Source organism: Chiloscyllium punctatum, chromosome X, assembly GCF_047496795.1.
Source record: "Chiloscyllium punctatum isolate Juve2018m chromosome X, sChiPun1.3, whole genome shotgun sequence".
In the NCBI taxonomy this organism is placed as follows: domain Eukaryota; kingdom Metazoa; phylum Chordata; class Chondrichthyes; order Orectolobiformes; family Hemiscylliidae; genus Chiloscyllium; species Chiloscyllium punctatum.
The window spans coordinates 14,484,725-14,506,728 of NC_092791.1; the positions used below are offsets into that span (position 1 = coordinate 14,484,725).

The 22,004-nt window shown below is 54.1% G+C and overlaps 1 protein-coding gene across 1 annotated transcript in view; it reads left to right on the forward strand.

Annotated features, from left to right (window-relative positions):
• LOC140471350 (integrin alpha-5-like) overlaps positions 1–22,004 on the forward strand; it is a 276,546-nt gene that overhangs the window by 197,993 nt on the left and 56,549 nt on the right. The window contains 3 exon segments of the mRNA XM_072567381.1: positions 14,314–14,359; positions 15,466–15,573; positions 17,605–17,660. Coding sequence (XP_072423482.1) covers positions 14,314–14,359; positions 15,466–15,573; positions 17,605–17,660 — 210 coding nt within the window.

Here is a 22,004-nt window from a genome sequence, read left to right on the forward strand (position 1 = left end):
CTGAGGGACTGGGTGGGACAGTGGGTTATCGGACTGTCCTTTCACACTGAGGGACTGGGTGGGACAGTGGGTTATCGGACTGTCCTTTCACACTGAGGGACTGGGTGGGACAGTGGGTTATCGGACTGTCCTTTCACACTGAGGGACTGGGTGGGACAGTGGGTTATCACACTGACCTTTCACACTGAGGGACTGGGTGGGACAGTGGGTTATCACACTGTCCTTTCACACTGAGGGACTGGGTGGGACAGTGGGTTATCGCACTGTCCTTTCACACTGAGGGACTGGGTGGGACAGTGGGTTATCGCACTGTCCTTTCACACTGAGGGGCTGGGTGGGACAGTGGGTTATCACACTGTCCTTTCACACTGAGGGACTGGGTGGGACAGTGGCTTCTCACACTGTCCTTTCACACTGAGGGACTGGGTGGGACAGTGGCTTATCACACTGTCCTTTCACACTGAGGGACTGGGTGGGACAGTGGGTTATCACACTGTGCTTTCACACTGAGGGACTGGGTGGGACAGTGTGTTATCACACTGTCCTTTCACTCTGAGGGACTGGGTGGGACAGTGCGTTATCGGACTGTCCTTTCACACTGAGGGACTGGGTGGGACAGTGGGTTATCGGACTGTCCTTTCACACTGAGGGACTGGGTGGGACAGTGGGTTACCACACTGTCCTTTCACACTGAGGGACTGGGTGGGACAGTGGGTTATCACACTGTCCTTTCACACTGAGGGACTGGGTGGGACAGTGGGTTATCACACTGTCCTTTCACACTGAGGGACTGGGTGGGACAGTGGGTTATCGGATTGTCCTTTCACACTGAGGGACTGGGTGGGACAGTGGGTTATCACACTGTCCTTTCACACTGAGGGACTGGGTGGGACAGTGGGTTATCACACTGTCCTTTCACACTGAGGGACTGGGTGGGACAGTGGGTTATCGGATTGTCCTTTCACACTGAGGGACTGGGTGGGACAGTGGGTTATCACACTGTCCTTTCACACTGAGGGACTGGGTGGGAGGGTGGGTTATCACCCTGTCCTTTCACACTGAGGGACTGGGTGGGACAGTGGGTTATCACACTGTCCTTTCACAGTGATGGACTGGGTGGGACAGTGGGTTATCACACTGTCCTTTCTCACTGAGTGGCTGTGTGGGACACTGGGTTATCACACTGTCCTTTCGCACTGAGGGACTGGATGGGACAGTGGGTTATCACACTGTCCTTTCACACTGAGGGACTGGGTGGGACAGTGGGTTATCGGACTGTCCTTTCGCACTGAGGGGCTGGGTGGGACAGTGTGTTATCGGACTGTCCTTTCACACTGAGGGACTGGGTGGGACAGTGGGTTATCACACTGTCCTTTCACACTGAGGGACTGGGTGGGACAGTGGGTTATCAGACTGTCCTTTCACACTGAGGGACTGAGTGGGACAGTGCGTTATCGCACTGTCCTTTCACACTGAGGGACTGGGTGGGGCAGTGGGTTATCGGACTGTCCTTTCACACTGAGGTACTGGGTGGGACAGTGGGTTACCGCACTGTCCTTTTACACTGAGGGACTGGGTGGTACAGTGGGTTATCGCACTGTCCTTTCACAGTGAGGGGCTGGGTGGGACAGTGGGTTATCACACTGTCCTTTCACACTGAGGGACTGGGTGGGACAGTGGGTTATCGGACTGTCCTTTCACACTGAGGTACTGGGTGGGACAGTGAGTTACCGCACTGTCCTTTCACACTGAGGGACTGGGTGGGACAGTGGGTTATCGCACTGTCCTTTCACACTGAGGGACTGGGTGGGACAGTGGGTTATCACACTGTCCTTTCACAGTGAGGGACTGGGTGGGACAGTGGGTTATCGGACTGTCCTTTCACACTGAGGGTCTGGGTGGGACAGTGGGTTATCACACTGTCCTTTCACACTGAGGGACTGGGTGGGACAGTGGGTTATCACACTGTGCTTTCACACTGAGGGACTGGGTGGGACAGTGTGATATCGCACTGTCCTTTCACACTGAGGGACTGGGTGGGACAGTGGGTTATCATACTGTCCTTTCACACTGAGGGACTGGGTGGGACAGTGGGTTATCGGACTGTCCTTTCACACTGAGGGACTGGGTAGGACAGTGGGTTATCGCACTGTCCTTTCACACTGAGGGACTGGGTGGGACAGTGGGTTATCGGACTGTCCTTTCACACTGAGGGACTGGGTGGGACAGTGGGTTATCGGACTGTCCTTTCGCACTGAGGGACTGGGTGGGACAGTGGGTTATCACACTGTCCTTTCACACTGAGCGACTGGGTGGGACAGTGGGTTATCACACTGTCCTTTGACACTGAGGAACTGGGTGGGACAGTGGGTTATCACACTGTCCTTTTACACTGAGGGACTGTGTGGGACAGTGGGTTATCGCACTGTCCTTTCACACTGAGGGACTGGGTGGGACAGTGTGTTATCACACTGTCCTTTCACACTGAGGGACTGGGTGGGACAGTGGGTTATCGGATTGTCCTTTCACACTGAGGGACTGGGTGGGACAGTGGGTTATCGGACTGTCCTTTCACACTGAGGGACTGGGTGGGACAGTGGGTTACCACACTGTCCTTTCACACTGAGGGACTGGGTGGGACAGTGGGTTATCACACTGTCCTTTCACACTGAGGGACTGGGTGGGACAGTGGGTTATCACACTGTCCTTTCACACTGAGGGACTGGGTGGGACAGTGGGTTATCGGATTGTCCTTTCACACTGAGGGACTGGGTGGGACAGTGGGTTATCACACTGTCCTTTCACACTGAGGGACTGGGTGGGAGGGTGGGTTATCACCCTGTCCTTTCACACTGAGGGACTGGGTGGGACAGTGGGTTATCACACTGTCCTTTCACAGTGATGGACTGGGTGGGACAGTGGGTTATCACACTGTCCTTTCTCACTGAGTGGCTGTGTGGGACACTGGGTTATCACACTGTCCTTTCGCACTGAGGGACTGGATGGGACAGTGGGTTATCACACTGTCCTTTCACACTGAGGGACTGGGTGGGACAGTGGGTTATCGGACTGTCCTTTCGCACTGAGGGGCTGGGTGGGACAGTGTGTTATCGGACTGTCCTTTCACACTGAGGGACTGGGTGGGACAGTGGGTTATCACACTGTCCTTTCACACTGAGGGACTGGGTGGGACAGTGGGTTATCAGACTGTCCTTTCACACTGAGGGACTGAGTGGGACAGTGCGTTATCGCACTGTCCTTTCACACTGAGGGACTGGGTGGGGCAGTGGGTTATCGCACTGTCCTTTCACACTGAGGGACTGGGTGGGACAGAGGGTTATCGGACTGTCCTTTCACACTGAGGGACTGGGTGGGACAGTGGGTTATCACGCTGTCCTTTCACACTGAGGGACTGGGTGGGACAGTGGGTTATCACACTGTCCTTTCTCACTGAGGGACTGGGTGGGACAGTGGGTTATCGCACTGTCCTTTCTCACTGAGGGACTGGGTGGGACAGTGGGTTATCACCCTGTCCTTTCACAGTGAGGGACTGGGTGGGACAGTGGGTTTTCACACTGTCCTTTCTCACTGAGGGACTGGGTGCGACAGTGGGTTATCGCACTGTCCTTTCTCACTGAGGGACTGGGTGGGACAGTGGGTTATCACACTGTCCTTTTGCACTGAGGGACTGGGTGGGACAATGGGTTATCAGACTGTCCTTTCACACTGAGGGACTGGGTGGGACAGTGGGTTATCACACTGTCCTTTCTCACTGAGGGACTGGGTGGGACAGTGGGTTATCACCCTGTCCTTTCACACTGAGGGACTGGGTGGGACAGTGGGTTATCACACTGTCCTTTCACACTGAGGGACTGGGTGGGACAGTGGGTTATCGCACTGTCCTTTCTCACTGAGGGACTGGGTGGGACAGTGGGTTATCACACAGTCCTTTGACACTGAGGGACTGGGTGGGACAGTGGGTTATCGGACTGTCCTTTCACACTGAGGGACCGGGTGGGACAGTGGGTTATCGCACTGTCCTTTCACACTGAGGGACTGGGTGGGACAGTGGGTTATCACACTGTCCTTTCACACTGAGGGACTGGGTGGGACAGTGGGTTATCGCACTGTCCTTTCACACTGAGGGACTGGGTGGGACAGTGGGTTATTGCACTGTCCTTTCACACTGAGGGACTGGGTGGGACAGTGGGTTATCACACTGTCCTTTCACACTGAGGGACTGGGTGGGACAGTGCGTTATCGGACTGTCCTTTCACACTGAGGGAATGGGTGGGACAGTGGGTTATCGCACTGTCCTTTCACACTGAGGGACTGGGTGGGACAGTGGGTTATCACACTGTCCTTTCACACTGAGGGACTGGGTGGGACAGTGGGTTGTCACACTGTCCTTTCACACTGAGGGACTGGGTGGGACAGTGGGTTATCACACTGTCCTTTCACACTGAGGGAGTGGGTGGGACAGTGGGTTATCGGACTGTCCTTTCACACTGAGGGACTGGGTGGGACAGTGGGTTATCGGACTGTCCTTTCACACTGAGGGACTGGGTGGGACAGTGGGTTATCGGACTGTCCTTTCACACTGTGGGACTTTGTGGGACAGTGGGTTTTCACACTGTCCTTTCACACTGAGGGACTGGGTGGGACAGTGGGTTATCGGACTGTCCTTTCACACTGTGGGACTGGGTGGGACAGTGGGTTTTCACACTGTCCTTTCACACTGAGGGACTGGGTGGGACAGTGGGTTATCGGACTGTCCTTTCACACTGAGGGACTGGGTGGGACAGTGGGTTATCACACTGTCCTTTCACACTGAGGGACTGGGTGGGACAGTGGGTTATCAGACTGTCCTTTCACACTGAGGGACTGGGTGGGACAGTGGGTTATCACACTGTCCTTTCACACTGTGCGACTGGGTGGGACAGTGGGTTATCACACTGTCCGTTCACACTGAGGGACTGGGTGGGACAGTGGGTTATCACACTGTCCTTTCACACTGTGGGACTGGGTGGGACAGTGGGTTATCGCACTGTCCTTTCACACTGAGGGACTGGGTGGGACAGTGGGTTATCACACTGTCCTTTCACACTGAGGGACTGGGTGGGACAGTGGGTTATCACACTGTCCTTTCACACTGAGGGACTGGGTGGGACAGTGGGTTACCTCACTGTCCTTTCACACTGAGGGACTGGGTGGGACAGTGGGTTATCACACTGTCCTTTCACACTGAGGGACTGGGTGGGACAGTGGGTTATCACACTGTCCTTTCACACTGAGGGACTGGGTGGGACAGTGGGTTATCGGATTGTCCTTTCACACTGAGGGACTGGGTGGGACAGTGGGTTATCACACTGTCCTTTCACACTGAGGGACTGGGTGGGAGGGTGGGTTATCACCCTGTCCTTTCACACTGAGGGACTGGGTGGGACAGTGGGTTATCACACTGTCCTTTCACAGTGATGGACTGGGTGGGACAGTGGGTTATCACACTGTCCTTTCTCACTGAGTGGCTGTGTGGGACACTGGGTTATCACACTGTCCTTTCGCACTGAGGGACTGGATGGGACAGTGGGTTATCACACTGTCCTTTCACACTGAGGGACTGGGTGGGACAGTGGGTTATCGGACTGTCCTTTCGCACTGAGGGGCTGGGTGGGACAGTGTGTTATCGGACTGTCCTTTCACACCTAGGGACTGGGTGGGACAGTGGGTTATCGCACTGTCCTTTCTCACTGAGGGACTGGGTGGGACAGTGGGTTATCACACAGTCCTTTGACACTGAGGGACTGGGTGGGACAGTGGGTTATCGGACTGTCCTTTCACACTGAGGGACCGGGTGGGACAGTGGGTTATCGCACTGTCCTTTCACACTGAGGGACTGGGTGGGACAGTGGGTTATCACACTGTCCTTTCACACTGAGGGACTGGGTGGGACAGTGGGTTATCGCACTGTCCTTTCACACTGAGGGACTGGGTGGGACCGTGGGTTATTGCACTGTCCTTTCACACTGAGGGACTGGGTGGGACAGTGGGTTATCACACTGTCCTTTCACACTGAGGGACTGGGTGGGACAGTGCGTTATCGGACTGTCCTTTCACACTGAGGGACTGGGTGGGACAGTGGGTTATCGCACTGTCCTTTCACACTGAGGGACTGGGTGGGACAGTGGGTTATCACACTGTCCTTTCACACTGAGGGACTGGGTGGGACAGTGGGTTGTCACACTGTCCTTTCACACTGAGGGACTGGGTGGGACAGTGGGTTATCACACTGTCCTTTCACACTGAGGGAGTGGGTGGGACAGTGGGTTATCGGACTGTCCTTTCACACTGAGGGACTGGGTGGGACAGTGGGTTATCGGACTGTCCTTTCACACTGAGGGACTGGGTGGGACAGTGGGTTATCGGACTGTCCTTTCACACTGTGGGACTGGGTGGGACAGTGGGTTTTCACACTGTCCTTTCACACTGAGGGACTGGGTGGGACAGTGGGTTATCGGACTGTCCTTTCACACTGAGGGACTGGGTGGGACAGTGGGTTATCACACTGTCCTTTCACACTGAGGGACTGGGTGGGACAGTGGGTTATCAGACTGTCCTTTCACACTGAGGGACTGGGTGGGACAGTGGGTTATCACACTGTCCTTTCACACTGTGCGACTGGGTGGGACAGTGGGTTATCACACTGTCCGTTCACACTGAGGGACTGGGTGGGACAGTGGGTTATCACACTGTCCTTTCACACTGTGGGACTGGGTGGGACAGTGGGTTATCGCACTGTCCTTTCACACTGAGGGACTGGGTGGGACAGTGGGTTATCACACTGTCCTTTCACACTGAGGGACTGGGTGGGACAGTGGGTTATCACACTGTCCTTTCACACTGAGGGACTGGGTGGGACAGTGGGTTACCACACTGTCCTTTCACACTGAGGGACTGGGTGGGACAGTGGGTTATCACACTGTCCTTATCACACTGAGGGACTGGGTGGGACAGTGGGTTATCACACTGTCCTTTCACACTGAGGGACTGGGTGGGACAGTGGGTTATCGGATTGTCCTTTCACACTGAGGGACTGGGTGGGACAGTGGGTTATCACACTGTCCTTTCACACTGAGGGACTGGGTGGGAGGGTGGGTTATCACCCTGTCCTTTCACACTGAGGGACTGGGTGGGACAGTGGGTTATCACACTGTCCTTTCACAGTGATGGACTGGGTGGGACAGTGGGTTATCACACTGTCCTTTCTCACTGAGTGGCTGTGTGGGACACTGGGTTATCACACTGTCCTTTCGCACTGAGGGACTGGATGGGACAGTGGGTTATCACACTGTCCTTTCACACTGAGGGACTGGGTGGGACAGTGGGTTATCGGACTGTCCTTTCGCACTGAGGGGCTGGGTGGGACAGTGTGTTATCGGACTGTCCTTTCACACTGAGGGACTGGGTGGGACAGTGGGTTATCGCACTGTCCTTTCTCACTGAGGGACTGGGTGGGACAGTGGGTTATCACACAGTCCTTTGACACTGAGGGACTGGGTGGGACAGTGGGTTATCGGACTGTCCTTTCACACTGAGGGACCGGGTGGGACAGTGGGTTATCGCACTGTCCTTTCACACTGAGGGACTGGGTGGGACAGTGGGTTATCACACTGTCCTTTCACACTGAGGGACTGGGTGGGACAGTGGGTTATCACACTGTCCTTTCACACTGAGGGACTGGGTGGGACAGTGGGTTATCACACTGTCCTTTCACACTGAGGGACTGGGTGGGACAGTGGGTTATCACACTGTCCTTTCACACTGAGGGACTGGGTGGGACAGTGCGTTATCGGACTGTCCTTTCACACTGAGGGACTGGGTGGGACAGTGGTTTATCGCACTGTCCTTTCACACTGAGGGACTGGGTGGGACAGTGGGTTATCACACTGTCCTTTCACACTGAGGGACTGGGTGGGACAGTGGGTTGTCACACTGTCCTTTCACACTGAGGGACTGGGTGGGACAGTGGGTTATCACACTGTCCTTTCACACTGAGGGAGTGGGTGGGACAGTGGGTTATCGCACTGTCCTTTCACACTGAGGGACTGGGTGGGACAGTGGGTTATCACACTGTCCTTTCACACTGAGGGACTGGGTGGGACAGTGGGTTATCACACTGTCCTTTCACACTGAGGGCCTGGGTGGGACAGTGGGTTACCACACTGTCCTTTCACACTGAGGGACTGGGTGGGACAGTGGGTTATCACACTGTCCTTTCACACTGAGGGACTGGGTGGGACAGTGGGTTATCACACTGTCCTTTCACACTGAGGGACTGGGTGGGACAGTGGGTTATCGGATTGTCCTTTCACACTGAGGGACTGGGTGGGACAGTGGGTTATCACACTGTCCTTTCACACTGAGGGACTGGGTGGGAGGGTGGGTTATCACCCTGTCCTTTCACACTGAGGGACTGGGTGGGACAGTGGGTTATCACACTGTCCTTTCACAGTGATGGACTGGGTGGGACAGTGGGTTATCACACTGTCATTTCACAGTGAGAGACTCGGTGGGACAGTGGGTTATCACACTGTCATTTCACAGTGAGCGACTCGGTGGGACAGTGGGTTATCACACTGTCATTTCACAGTGAGAGACTCGGTGGGACAGTGGGTTATCACACTGTCATTTCACAGTGAGCGACTCGGTGGGACAGTGGGTTATCGCACTGTCCTTTCACACTGAGCGACTGGGTGGGACAGTGGGTTATCACACTGTCCTTTCTCACTGAGCGACTGGGTGGGACAGTGGGTTATCACACTGTCCTTTCACAGTGAGCGACTCGGTGGGACAGTGGGTTATCACACTGTCATTTCACCGTGAGCGACTCGGTGGGACAGTGGGTTATCACACTGTCATTTCACAGTGAGCGACTCGGTGGGACAGTGGGTTATCACACTGTCCTTTCACAGTGAGCGACTCGGTGGGACAGTGGGTTATCACACTGTCCTTTCACACTGAGGGACTGGGTGGGACAGTGGGTTATCGCACTGTCCTTTCACACTGAGGGGCTGGGTGGGACAGTGGGTTATCACACTGTCCTTTCACACTGAGGGACTGGGTGGGACAGTGGCTTATCACACTGTCCTTTCACACTGAGGGACTGGGTGGGACAGTGGGTTATCACACTGTCCTTTCACACTGAGGGACTGGGTGGGACAGTGGGTTATCACACTGTCCTTTCACAGTGAGCGACTCGGTGGGACAGTGGGTTATCACACTGTCCTTTCACAGTGAGCGACTCGGTGGGACAGTGGGTTATCACACTCTCATTTCACACTGAGGGACTGGGTGGGACAGTGGGTTATCACACTGTCCTTTCACACTGTGCGACTGGGTGGGACAGTGGGTTATCACACTGTCCTTTCACACTGAGGGACTGGGTGGGACAGTGGGTTATCACACTGTCCTTTCACACTGTGGGACTGGGTGGGACAGTGGGTTATCGCATTGTCCTTTCACACTGAGGGACTGGGTGGGACAGTGGGTTATCAGACTGTCCTTTCACACTGAGTGACTTGGTGGGACAGTGGGTTATCACACTGTCCTTTCACACTGAGGGACTGGGTGGGACAGTGGGTTATCACACTGTCCTTTCACACTGAGGGACTGGGTGGGACAGTGGGTTATCACACTGTCCTTTCACACTGAGGGACTGGGTGGGACAGTGGGTTATCGCACTGTCCTTTCACACTGAGGGACTGTGTGGGACAGTGGGTTATCACACTGTCCTTTCACTGTGAGCACCTCGGTGGGACAGTGGGTTATCACACTGTCCTTTCACACTGAGGGACTGGGTGGGACAGTGGGTAATCACACTGTCCTTTCACAGTGAGCGACTCGGTGGGACAGTGGGTTATCACACTGTCCTTTCACACTGAGGGACTGGGTGGGACAGTGGGTTATCACACTGTCCTTTCACAGTGAGCGACTCGGTGGGACAGTGGGTTAACTCCCTGTCCTTTCACAGTGAGGGACTGGGTTGGACAGTGGGTTATCGGACTGTCCTTTCACACTGAGGGACTGGGTGGGACAGTGGGTTATCACACTGTCCTTTCACACTGAGGGACTGGGTGGGACAGTGGGTTATCACACTGTCCTTTCGCACTGAGGGACTGGGTGGGACAGTGGGTTATCGGACTGTCCTTTCACACTGAGGGACTGGGTGGGACAGTGGGTTATCGCACTGTCCTTTCACACTGAGGGACTGGGTGGGACAGTGGGTTATCAAACTGTCCTTTCACACTGAGGGACTGGGTGGGACAGTGGGTTATCGGACTGTCCTTTCACACTGAGGGACTGGGTGGGACAGTGGGTTATCGCACTGTCCTTTCACACTGATGGACTGGGTGGGACAGTGGGTTATCGCACTGTCCTTTCACACTGAGGGGCTGGGTGGGACAGTGGGTTATCACACTGTCCTTTCACACTGAGGGACTGGGTGGGACAGTGGGTTATCACACTGTCCTTTCTCACTGAGGGACTGGGTGGGACAGTGGGTTATCACACTGTCCTTTCACACTGAGGGACTGGGTGTGACAGTGGGTTATCGGACTGTCCTTTCACACTGAGGGACTGGGTGGGACAGTGGGTTATCACACTGTCCTTTCACACTGAGGGACTGGGTGGGACAGTGGGTTATCACACTGTCCTTTCACAGTGAGGGACTGGGTGGGACAGTCGGTTATCACACTGTCCTTTCACACTGAGGGACTGGGTGGGACAGTGGGTTATCACACTGTCCTTTCACACTGAGGGACTGGGTGGGACAGTGGGTTATCACACTGTCCTTTCACACTGAGGAACTGGGTGGGACAGTGTGTTATCGCACTGTCCTTTCACACTGAGGGACTGGGTGGGACAGTGGGTTATCATACTGTCCTTTCACACTGAGGGACTGGGTGGGACAGTGGGTTATCGGACTGTCCTTTCACACTGAGGGACTGGGTAGGACAGTGGGTCATCGCACTGTCCTTTCACACTGAGGGACTGGGTGGGACAGTGGGTTATCGCACTGTCTTTTCACAGTGAGGGACTGGGTGGGACAGTGGGTTATCGCACTGTCCTTTCACACTGAGGGACTGGGTGGGACAGTGGGTTATCGGACTGTCATTTCACACTGAGGGACTGGGTGGGACAGTGGGTTATCGGACTGTCCTTTCACACTGAGGGACTGGGTGGGACAGTGGGTTATCGGACTGTCCTTTCGCACTGAGGGACTGGGTGGGACAGTGGGTTATCACACTGTCCTTTCACACTGAGGGACTGGGTGGGACAGTGGGTTATCACACTGTCCTTTCACACTGAGGGACTGGGTGGGACAGTGGGTTATCCTACTGTCCTTTGACACTGAGGAACTGGGTGGGACAGTGGGTTATCACACTGTCCTTTCACACTGAGGGACTGGGTGGGACAGTGGGTTATCGCACTGTCCTTTCACACTGAGGGACTGGGTGGGACAGTGGGTTATCGGACTGTCCTTTCACACTGAGGGACTGGGTGGGACAGTGGGTTACCACACTGTCCTTTCACACTGAGGGACTGGGTGGGACAGTGGGTTATCACACTGTCCTTTCACACTGAGGGACTGGGTGGGACAGTGGGTTATCGGACTGTCCTTTCACACTGAGGGACTGGGTGGGACAGTGGGTTATCGCACTGTCCTTTCACACTGAGGGACTGGGTGGGACAGTGGGTTATCGCACTGTCCTTTCACACTGAGGGACTGGGTGGGACAGTGGGTTATCACACTGTCCTTTCGCACTGAGGGGCTGAGTGGGACAGTGGGTTATCACACTGTCCTTTCTCACTGAGGGACTGGGTGGGACAGTGGGTTATCACCCTGTCCTTTCACACTGAGGGACTGGGTGGGACAGTGGGTTATCACACTGTCCTTTCACACTGAGGGACTGGGTGGGACAGTGGCTTATTGCACTGTCCTTTCTCACTGAGGGACTGGGTGGGACAGTGGGTTATCACACTGTCCTTTCACACTGAGGGACTGGGTGGGACAGTGGGTTATCACACTGTCCTTTCACACTGAGGGACTGGGTGGGACAGTGGGTTATCGCACTGTCCTTTCACACTGAGGGACTGGGTGGGACAGTGGGTTATCGCACTGTCCTTTCACACTGAGGGACTGGGTGGGACAGTGGGTTACCACACTGTCCTTTCACACTGTGGCACTGGGTGGGGCAGTGGGTTATCACACTGTCCTTTCACACTGAGGGACTGAGTGGGACAGTGGGTTATCACACTGTCCTTTCACACTGAGGGACTGGGTGGGACAGTGGCTTATTGCACTGTCCTTTCACACTGAGGGACTGGGTGGGACAGTGGGTTCTCACACTGTCCTTTCACACTGAGGGACTGGGTGGGACTGTGGGTTATCACACTGTCCTTTCACACTGTGGGACTGGGTGGGGCAGTGGGCTATCACACTGTCCTTTCACACTGTGGCACTGGGTGGGGCAGTGGGTTATCACACTGTCCTTTCACACTGAGGGACTGAGTGGGACAGTGGGTTATCACACTGTCCTTTCACAGTGTGCGACTCGGTGGGACAGTGGGTTATCACACTGTCCTTTCACACTGAGGGACTGGGTGGGACAGTGGGTTATCACACTGTCCTTTCACACTGAGGGACTGGGTGGGACAGTGGGTTATCGCACTGTGCTTTCACACTGAGGGACTGGGTGGGACAGTGGGTTATCGCACTGTCCTTTCACACTGAGGGACTGGGTGGGACAGTGGTTTATCGGACTGTCCTTTCACACTGAGGGACTGGGTGGGACAGTGGGTTATCACACTGTCCTTTAACACTGAGGGACTGGGGTGGACAGTGGGTTATCGCACTGTCCTTTCACACTGAGGGACTGGGTGGGTCAGTGGGTTATCGGACTGTCCTTTCACACTGAGGGACTGGGTGGGACAGTGGGTTATCACACTGTCCTTTCACACTGAGGGACTGGGTGGGACAGTGGGTTATCACACTGTCCTTTCACACTGAGGGACTGGGTGGGACAGTGGGTTATCGCACTGTCCTTTCACACTGAGGGACTGGGTGGGACAGTGGGTTATCGCACTGTCCTTTCACACTGAGGGACTGGGTGGGACAGTGGGTTATCACACTGTCCTTTCGCACTGAGGGACTGGGTGGGACAATGGGTTATCAGACTGTCCTTTCACACTGAGGGACTGGGTGGGACAGTGGGTTATCACACTGTCCTTTCTCACTGAGGGACTGGGTGGGACAGTGGGTTATCACCCTGTCCTTTCACACTGAGGGACTGGGTGGGACAGTGGGTTATCACACTGTCCTTTCACACTGTGGCACTGGGTGGTGCAGTGGGTTATCACACTGTCCTTTCACACTGAGGGACTGGGTGGTACAGTGGGTTATCGCACTGTCCTTTCACACTGAGGGACTGGGTGGGACAGTGGGTTATCACACTGTCCTTTCACACTGAGGGACTGGGTGGGACAGTGGGTTATCACACTGTCCTTTCACACTGAGGGACTGGGTGGGACAGTGGGTTATCACACTGTCCTTTCACACTGAGGGACTGGGTGGGACAGTGGGTTATCAGACTGTCCTTTCACACTGAGGGACTGGGTGGGACAGTGGGTTATCACACTGTCCTTTCACAGTGAGGGACTGGGTGGGACAGTGGGTTATCGCACTGTCCTTTCACACTGAGGGAGTGGGTGGGACAGTGGGTTATCACACTGTCCTTTCACACTGAGGGACTGGGTGGGACAGTGGGTTATCACACTGTCCTTTCACACTGAGGGACTGGGTGGGACAGTGGGTTATCACACTGTCCTTTCACAGTGAGCGACTCGGTGGGACAGTGGGTTATCACACTGTCCTTTCACAGTGAGTGGGTTATCACACTGTCCTTTCACACTGAGGGACTGGGTGGGACAGTGGGTTATCACACTGTCCTTTCACAGTGAGTGACTCGGTGGGACAGTGGGTTATCACACTGTCCTTTCACAGTGAGCGACTCGGTGGGACAGTGGGTTATCACACTGTCATTTCACACTGAGGGACTGGGTGGGACAGTGGGTTATCACACTGTCCTTTCACAGTGAGCGACTCGGTGGGAAAGTGGGTTATCACACTGTCATTTCACAGTGAGCGACTCGGTGGGACAGTGGTTTATCACACTGTCATTTCACAGTGAGCGACTCGGTGGGACAGTGGGTTATCACACTGTCATTTCACAGTGTGTCTTTGTTTTTTTGCAGATGTGATTGTTGGGGCTTTTGGTGTTGACCGTGCTGTTGTTTACAGGTAAGAATGTGTGACATCCTTCTTGCTTCCAATGTCATTGGTCTCTTTAGCTGTTTGTGATCGGTTTAATGACATCTGTGTCCCATGATCCTAGCTGAGGACCCAGTTTGGACTCAGAGCGTCCCTGGGTCTTTTGGTTGACTGGGAATAGCTCTTTTTGATTCGTATTGAATCGGGCTATTTTGGAGACACCCAAAGAGTGTTAGAACATAGAACATAGAACAATACAGCACAGAACAGGCCCTTCGGCCCACGATGTTGTGCCGAACTTCTATCCTAGATTAAGCACCTATCCATGTACCTATCCAAATGCCGCTTAAAGGTCGCCAATGATTCTGACTCTACCACTCCCACGGGCAGCGCATTCCATGCCCCCACCACTCTCTGGGTAAAGAACCCACCCCTGACATCCCCCCTATACCTTCCACCCTTCACCTTAAATTTATGTCCCCTTGTAACACTCTGTTGTACCCGGGGAAAAAGTCTCTGACTGTCTATTCTATCTATTCCGCTGATCATCTTATAAACCTCTATCAAGTCACCCCTCATCCTTCGCCGTTCCAACGAGAAAAGGCTGAGAACTCTCAACCTATCCTCGTACGACCTACTCTCCATTCCAGGCAACATCCTGGTAAATCTCCTCTGCACCCTCTCCAAAGCTTCCACATCTTCCCTAAAGTGAGGCGACCAGAACTGCACACAGTACTCCAAATGTGGCCTAACCAAAGTCCTGCACAGCTGCAACATCACCTCACGACTCTTGAATTCAATCCCTCTGCTAATGAACGATAATACTCCATAGGCCTTCTTACAAACTCTATCCACCTGAGTGGCAACTTTCAAAGATCTATGTACATAGACCCCAAGAGCCCTCTGTTCCTCCACCTTACTAAGAACTCTACCATTAACCCTGTAATCCGCATTCTTATTTGTTCCGTGTCAGTCTGATGTGTCGCTTCTCCTTGAAGCTTAAACCTCAGTCGGAACCCTTTTACCTGCCAACCTTGGGCACCTCTTATCTCACGGCCTGTGGCAATCTGCTTGCTGGCCTTTGTTCCCATGGCGACGGCTCCAGCAGGAACTGACTTTCTTTCTCTTGGTCCTAGGGCTCGGCCGATTGTCTGGGCAAGTGCCAGTTTGAAAGTGAGCCCCCCAGTCTTCAACCCTGAGGAGAAGGGGTGCACCATAAATGGCACTGACATCCAGGTCACATGGTACGTATGTCATTCTGGCCAATCAGGATTGCTTCTCCACGTCTCTTTGTGACACCTCACCCCCTGCCGCTCTTTCCCAGCCCCTCCCCCTCCCATGAGATCCCGAGTGAGCACTTCTTGGAAGGGCCTGGACGTTATCATCAAGGTGTGTTTTAGAACGGTCAAGAGGATTTTGCCCATCTTTTGGGTGAGATGTTCATGCCTGTTTCCCCTGCGGGCACACAACATCTGAGTGCGCCACTGGAGCAAGAGGTGGGGAGCTGTCCTTGGAGTCTTGACCAATATGTATTCCCAGGTCAACCTAGAAAGCGAATTGATCTGGCGTTTATCCCATTCTGATTTGTGGGATCTCACTGTGCATGAACTGGATCCTTACTTTCATCCACCATCTCAGTGACTACACTTCTGAAAATTTGCCTGGTTGGCTGGACAGTGGGCCAACGATGGGTCTTTCTGGGTGGTCCAGCTGGTACCCATGGTGTCTTTCTGGGTACGGAGCAGGGGCCTTGGATGGAGGGTCTAATTGGAAGGGCACCACGGTGGGAGGGTGACGGTGATAGGGGCAAGAAATCCATTCGGTTACAGCCAAGGGCAAAGTGGTGGGGTTGGGGGAGGGGGTGGGGGTGGGGGCAGTGGTGGGTGGAGTTTTGCCATTCTCAGGTTGGCAAACACTGGCAAGGTGGGCAAATGCTGGGTTTGTGACTGCAGGGTGTGGGCACAAAGATAGTTGGAGGGGCAGGTGGTGTTGAGGAAGTGAGCAGGCTGCAGCAGGCCAGACTGGGACCGTGGGAAAAGGAGTGGCAGACAGAAGACAATGTGGGACAGGGCTGAGGTTCCACACTTTGGTGGGGAGAGGAGAGGGGCTGACCCGTTTCTCAATGGGGAAAGGCTTCTCTTGGGGGGAAATCTGAGGTACAAAGGGGCTTGGGGGACCCAGTTCAGGATTCTCTTAAGGTTAACCCGCAAGCTCAGTTAGCAGTTAGGAGAGATAATGCAACGCTGGCATTTTCTTCAAGCCAATACAAGAGCCTGCTGAGGCTGGAGAAAGGGTCTGGGCAGACTGCATTGAGAACACTGCGAGCAGTTTGGTGCCCCGTATCTCCTCCAGGCACCTTGGCAAACCCATAATGGCTGCCCAGCTCCTGCCACCTGCTGGGGTATACAGTCTTTGTCCCTCAGCCCACATGCCCACGCATACTCCAGAGTGCCACTCAGTTCAAGGGTAATTGGGGATGAGCAACAACGGCTGGCCTTGTTAGTGATACCCACATCCCATGAGTGCAGGAAGACAGATGCTCTCCCTTCATCACCATCACTGCCTGGTCATTCTCAGACTGCTGTCCCCAAAATGGCTGCCATTTCTCCGATGTGACAATAGCGGCCACACCTTTGAAAGTTTGAGTGGAAAGCACTTGCCGATGTCCTGCTGGCGGTGGCAGGTGTGACGCTAACGCACCCTCCTCCACCCCCCCCCCCCGCCATCCTCCCCACATTCTGCAAGGGTTCACTGAGAGGACCCTGAGCTGCTGCATCACTGCTTGGTTCAGGAATTGCACCATCTCAGATTGTAAGATGGAGAGGATCATCAGGGTCTCTCTTCCCTCCATTACAGATGTTTACACCACACGCTGCATCTGAAAGGCTAAGAGCATTGTAGAAGACCCCACACACCCCTCACTGAAAATCTTCTCCCTCCTGCCATCTGGCAGAAGATACTGGAGCATTCGGTCTCACGGCCAGACTGTTTCTTCCCCTAAGCCACCAGGCTACTTAACACTATACGATCAGACTCTTTTCCACCTGAAATTCTTTTATATTGCTGCAAGAAAAATGTCTATCATTCATCTTGCTTCCGTTAGACTGTAACTTGCAGGTTTTGCATTTCTTCTGCACTTTATGCCATGTATGACTGTGTAGTTGGTGCCGCGCTCCCTCGGTCTGAGAGGAACGCTGTCTCGGTTTTTTACTGTATCTGTTGTATAACGGAGAAATGACAAATTAAAAGCTCCTCTGTTTGACTCTCTTTCACAGCATCAATGTCAGCTTTTGCCTCAGTGCCTCTGGGAAACACGTGCCAGAGTGGATTGGTGAGTACCAGGACAGGACAACGAACAAAGAACATTCCAGCCCAGGAACAGGCCCTTCGGCCCTCCAAGCCTGAGCTGACCCAGATCCTCTATCTAAACCTGTCACCTATTTATTAAGGATCTGTATCCCTCTGCTCCCTGCCCATTCATGTATCTGTCTAGGTACATCTTAAATGACGCTATCATACCCGCCTCTACCACTTCTGCTGGCTACACTTTCCAGGCACCCACCACCCTCAGCGTAAAGCACTCCCCACACATATCCCCCTTAAACTTTTCCCCTCTCACCTTGAACTCATGACCCCCAGTAACTGAGTCCCCCACTCTGGGAAAAAGCTTCTTGCTATCCACCCTGTCTGTACCTCTCATGATTTTGTAGACCTCAATCAGGTCCCCCCTCAACCTCTGTCTTTCTAATGAAAATAATCCTAATCTACTCAACCTCTCTTCACAGCTAGTGCCCTCCATACCAGGGAACATCCTGGTGAACCTCCTGTGCATCCTCTCCAAAGCATCCACATCCTTTTGGGAATGTGGCGAGCAGAACTGTACGCAGTATTTCACCTGTGGCCAAACCAAAGTCCTATCCAACTGTAACATGACCTGCCAATTCTTGTACTCAATACCCCATCCGATGAAAGAAACCATGCCGTGTGCCTTCCTGACCACTCTATTGACCTGCGTTGCCACCTTCAGGGTATAATGGACCTGAACACCCAGATCTCTCTGCACATCAATCTTCCCCAGGGCTTTTCCATTTACTGTATAGTTTGCTCTTGAATTGGATCTTCCAAAATGCATCACCTCGCATTTGCCCGGATTGAATTCCATCTGCCGTGTCTATGCCCAAGTCTCCAATCTGTCTATATTCTGCTGCATTCTCTGACAGTCCCCTTCACTATCTGCCCCTCCACCAATCTTAGTGTCATCTACAAACTTGCTAATCAGACCACCTATACCTTCCTCCAAATCATTTATGTATATCACAAACAACAATAGTCCCATCACGGATCTCTGTGGAACATCACTGGTCACGGTTCTCCATTTTGAGAAACTCCCTTCCACTACAACTCTGTCTCCTGCTGCCCAGCCAGTTCTCTATCCATCTAGCTAGTACACCTCATGCGACTTCACTTTCTCCATCAGCCTTCAATGGGGAACCTTATCAAATGCCTCACTGAAGTCCATGAATGTGACATCTGTAGCCCTTCCCTCATCAATCAACTTTGTCAGTTCCTCAAAGGACGGTGAGGCACAATTCAAAGCAGCGAACGGGCAGACAGCTCGACAGAGTGATGCACACCCAGAAATAACCATTTCTGTATACAGGCCAGACTGGCCAGTACGGTGCTACATAAATGCAGTTTCCACACATTTCTTCGGCTGACTGGGAGCGCAACTGTGAGCGCAACTCCAATACACACACCAAAGCACGCTTACCAAGGGGAACATGCGTTGTGCAGTACTGAGGGAGTGCCACACTGTCAGAGGGTCAGTACTGAGGGAGTGCCGCACTGTCAGAGGGTCAGTACTGAGGGAGTGCCGCACTGTCAGAGGGTCAGTACTGAGGGAGTGCCGCACTGTCAGAGGGTCAGTCCTGAGGGAGTGTCACACTGTCGGAGGGTCAGTGCTGAGGGAATGCCGCACTGTCAGAGGGTCAGTGCTGAGGGAGTGCTGCACTGTCAGAGGGTCAGTACTGAGGGAGTGCCACACTGTCGGAGGGTCAGTGCTGAGGGAGTGTCACACTGTCGGAGGGTCAGTGCTGAGGGAGTGCCGCACTGTCAGAGGGTCAGTGCTGAGGGAGTGCTGCACTGTCAGAGGGTCAGTGCTGAGGGAGTGCCACACTGTCGGAGGGTCAGTGCTGAGGGAGTGTCACACTGTCGGAGGGTCAGTGCTGAGGGAGTGCCGCACTGTCAGAGGGTCAGTGCTGAGGGAGTGCTGCACTGTCAGAGGGTCAGTGCTGAGGGAGTGCCACACTGTCGGAGGGTCAGTACTGAGGGAGTGCCACACTGTCGGAGGGTCAGTGCTGAGGGAGTGCCACACTGTCGGAGGGTCAGTGCTGAGGGAGTGCCACACTGTCGGAGGGTCAGTGCTGAGGGAGTGCCGCACTGTCAGAGGGTCAGTGCTGAGGAAGTGCTGCACTGTCGGAGGGTCAGTACTGAGGGAGTGCCGCACTGTCAGAGGGTCAGTGCTGAGGGAGTGCTGCACTGTCAGAGGGTCAGTACTGAGGGAGTGCCGCACTGTCAGAGGGTCAGTACTGAGGGAGTGCCGCACTGTCGGAGGGTCAGTGCTGAGGGAGTGCCGCACTGTTGGAGGGTCAGTGCTGAGGGAGTGCTGCACTGTCAGAGGGTCAGTACTGAGGGAGTGTCGCAGTGTTGGAGGGTCAGTGCTGAGGGAGTGGGCACTGTCGGAGGGTCAGTGCTGAGGGAGTGGGCACTGTCTGAGGGTCAGTGCTGAGGGAGTGCCGCACTGTCAGAGGGTCAGTGTTGAGGGATTGCTGCACTGTCAGAGTGTCAGTACTGAGGGAGTGCCGCACTGTCAAAGGGTTATTACTGAGGGAGTGTCACACTGTCAGAGGGTCAGTGCTGAGGGAGTGTCACAGTGTCGGAGGGTCAGTGTTGAGCGAGTGCCGCACTGTTGGAGGGTCAGTACTGAGGGAGTGCTGCACTGTCGGAGGGTCAGTGCTGAGGGAGTGCTGCACTGTCGGAGGGTCAGTACTGAGGGAGTGTAGCACTGTCAGAGGGTCAGTGCTGAGGGAGTGCCGCACTGTCAGAGGGTCAGTGCTGAGGGAGTGCCGCACTGTCGGAGGGTCAGTGCTGAGGGAGTGCCGCACTGTTGGAGGGTCGGTGCTGAGGGAGTGCCGCACTGTCGGAGGGTCGGTGCTGAGGGAGTGCTGCACTGTCAGAGGGTCAGTACTGAGGGAGTGTAGCACTGTCAGTGGGTCAGTACTGAGGGAGTGCCGCACTGTCGGAGGGTCAGTACTGAGGGAGTGCCACACTGTCGGAGGGTCAGTGCTGAGGGAGTGCTGCACTGTCGGAGGGTCAGTGCTGAGGGATGGCCGCGCTGTCGGAGGGTCAGTGCTGAGGGATGGCCGCACTGTCGGAGGGTCAGTGCTGAGGGAGTGCCGCACTGTCGGAGGGTCAGTGCTGAGGGAGTGCCGCACTGTCGGAGGGTCAGTACTGAGGGAGTGCAGCACTGTCAGAGGGTCGGTGCTGAGGGAGTGCTGCACTGTCGGAGGGTCAGTACAGAGGGAGTGCCACACTGTCGGAGGGTCGGTGCTGAGGGAGTGCCGCACTGTCGGAGGGTCGGTGCTGAGGGAGTGTGTGTGTGTGTGTGTGAGCGTGCGCGGGGTGGTGAAATTGATTGTGTGTCTGTGTGTGTGTGTGAGATAGAGTGTGTTTGTGTGTGAGGGAGAGTGTGTGTGTGAGGGAGAGATTGAGAGAGTGTGTGTGTCTGTGCGAGAGAGAATGTGTGTATGTGAGAGTGTGTGTGTGTGTGTGAGTGTGTGTGTGTGAGAGAGTTTGTGTGAATGTGTGTGTGTGTGTAAGTGTATGTGTGTGTGTGAATGTGAGTGTGTCTGTGTGCGTGAGTGTGTGTGTGAATATGTGTGTGTGTGAGTGTGTATGTGTGAATATGCGAGATAGAGAGAGTGTGTTTGAGTGTGAGAGAGAGTGTGTGTGTGAGGGAGAGAATGAGAGAGTGTGTGTGTCTGTGTGTGAGAGAATGTGTGTATGTGAGAGTGTGTGTGTGTGTGAGTATGTGTGTGTGAGAGAGTTTGTGTGAGTGTGTGTGGGTGAGTGTGTGTGTGTGTGTGTGAATATGTGTGCGTGTGAGTGTGTGTGTGAATTTGTGTGTCTGTGTGTGAGTGTGTATGTGTGAATGTGCGAGATAGAGAGAGTGTGTTTGTGTGTGAGAGAAAGTGTGTGTGTGAGGGAGAGAATGAGAGAGTGTGTGTGTCTGTGTGTGAGAGAATGTGTGTATGTGAGAGTGTGTGTGTGTGTGTGAGTATGTGTGTGAGAGTATGTGTGTGTGAGAGAGTTTGTGTGAGTGTGTGTGTGAGTGTGTAAGTGTTTGTGTGTGTGTGAATGTGAGTGTGTCTGCGTGAGTGTGTGTGTGAATATGTGTGTGTGTGTGAGTGTGTGTGTGTGAATTTGTGTGAGGGAGTGCCGCACTGTCGGAGGGTCGGTGCTGAGGGAGTGTAGCACTGTTGGAGGGTCAGTGCTGAGGGAGTGTGTGTGTGTGTGTGAGTGTACGCGGGGTGGTGAAATTGATTGTGTGTCTGTGTGTGTGTGTGAGATAGAGAGAGTGTGTTTGTGTGTGAGAGAGAGTGTGTGTGTGAGGGAG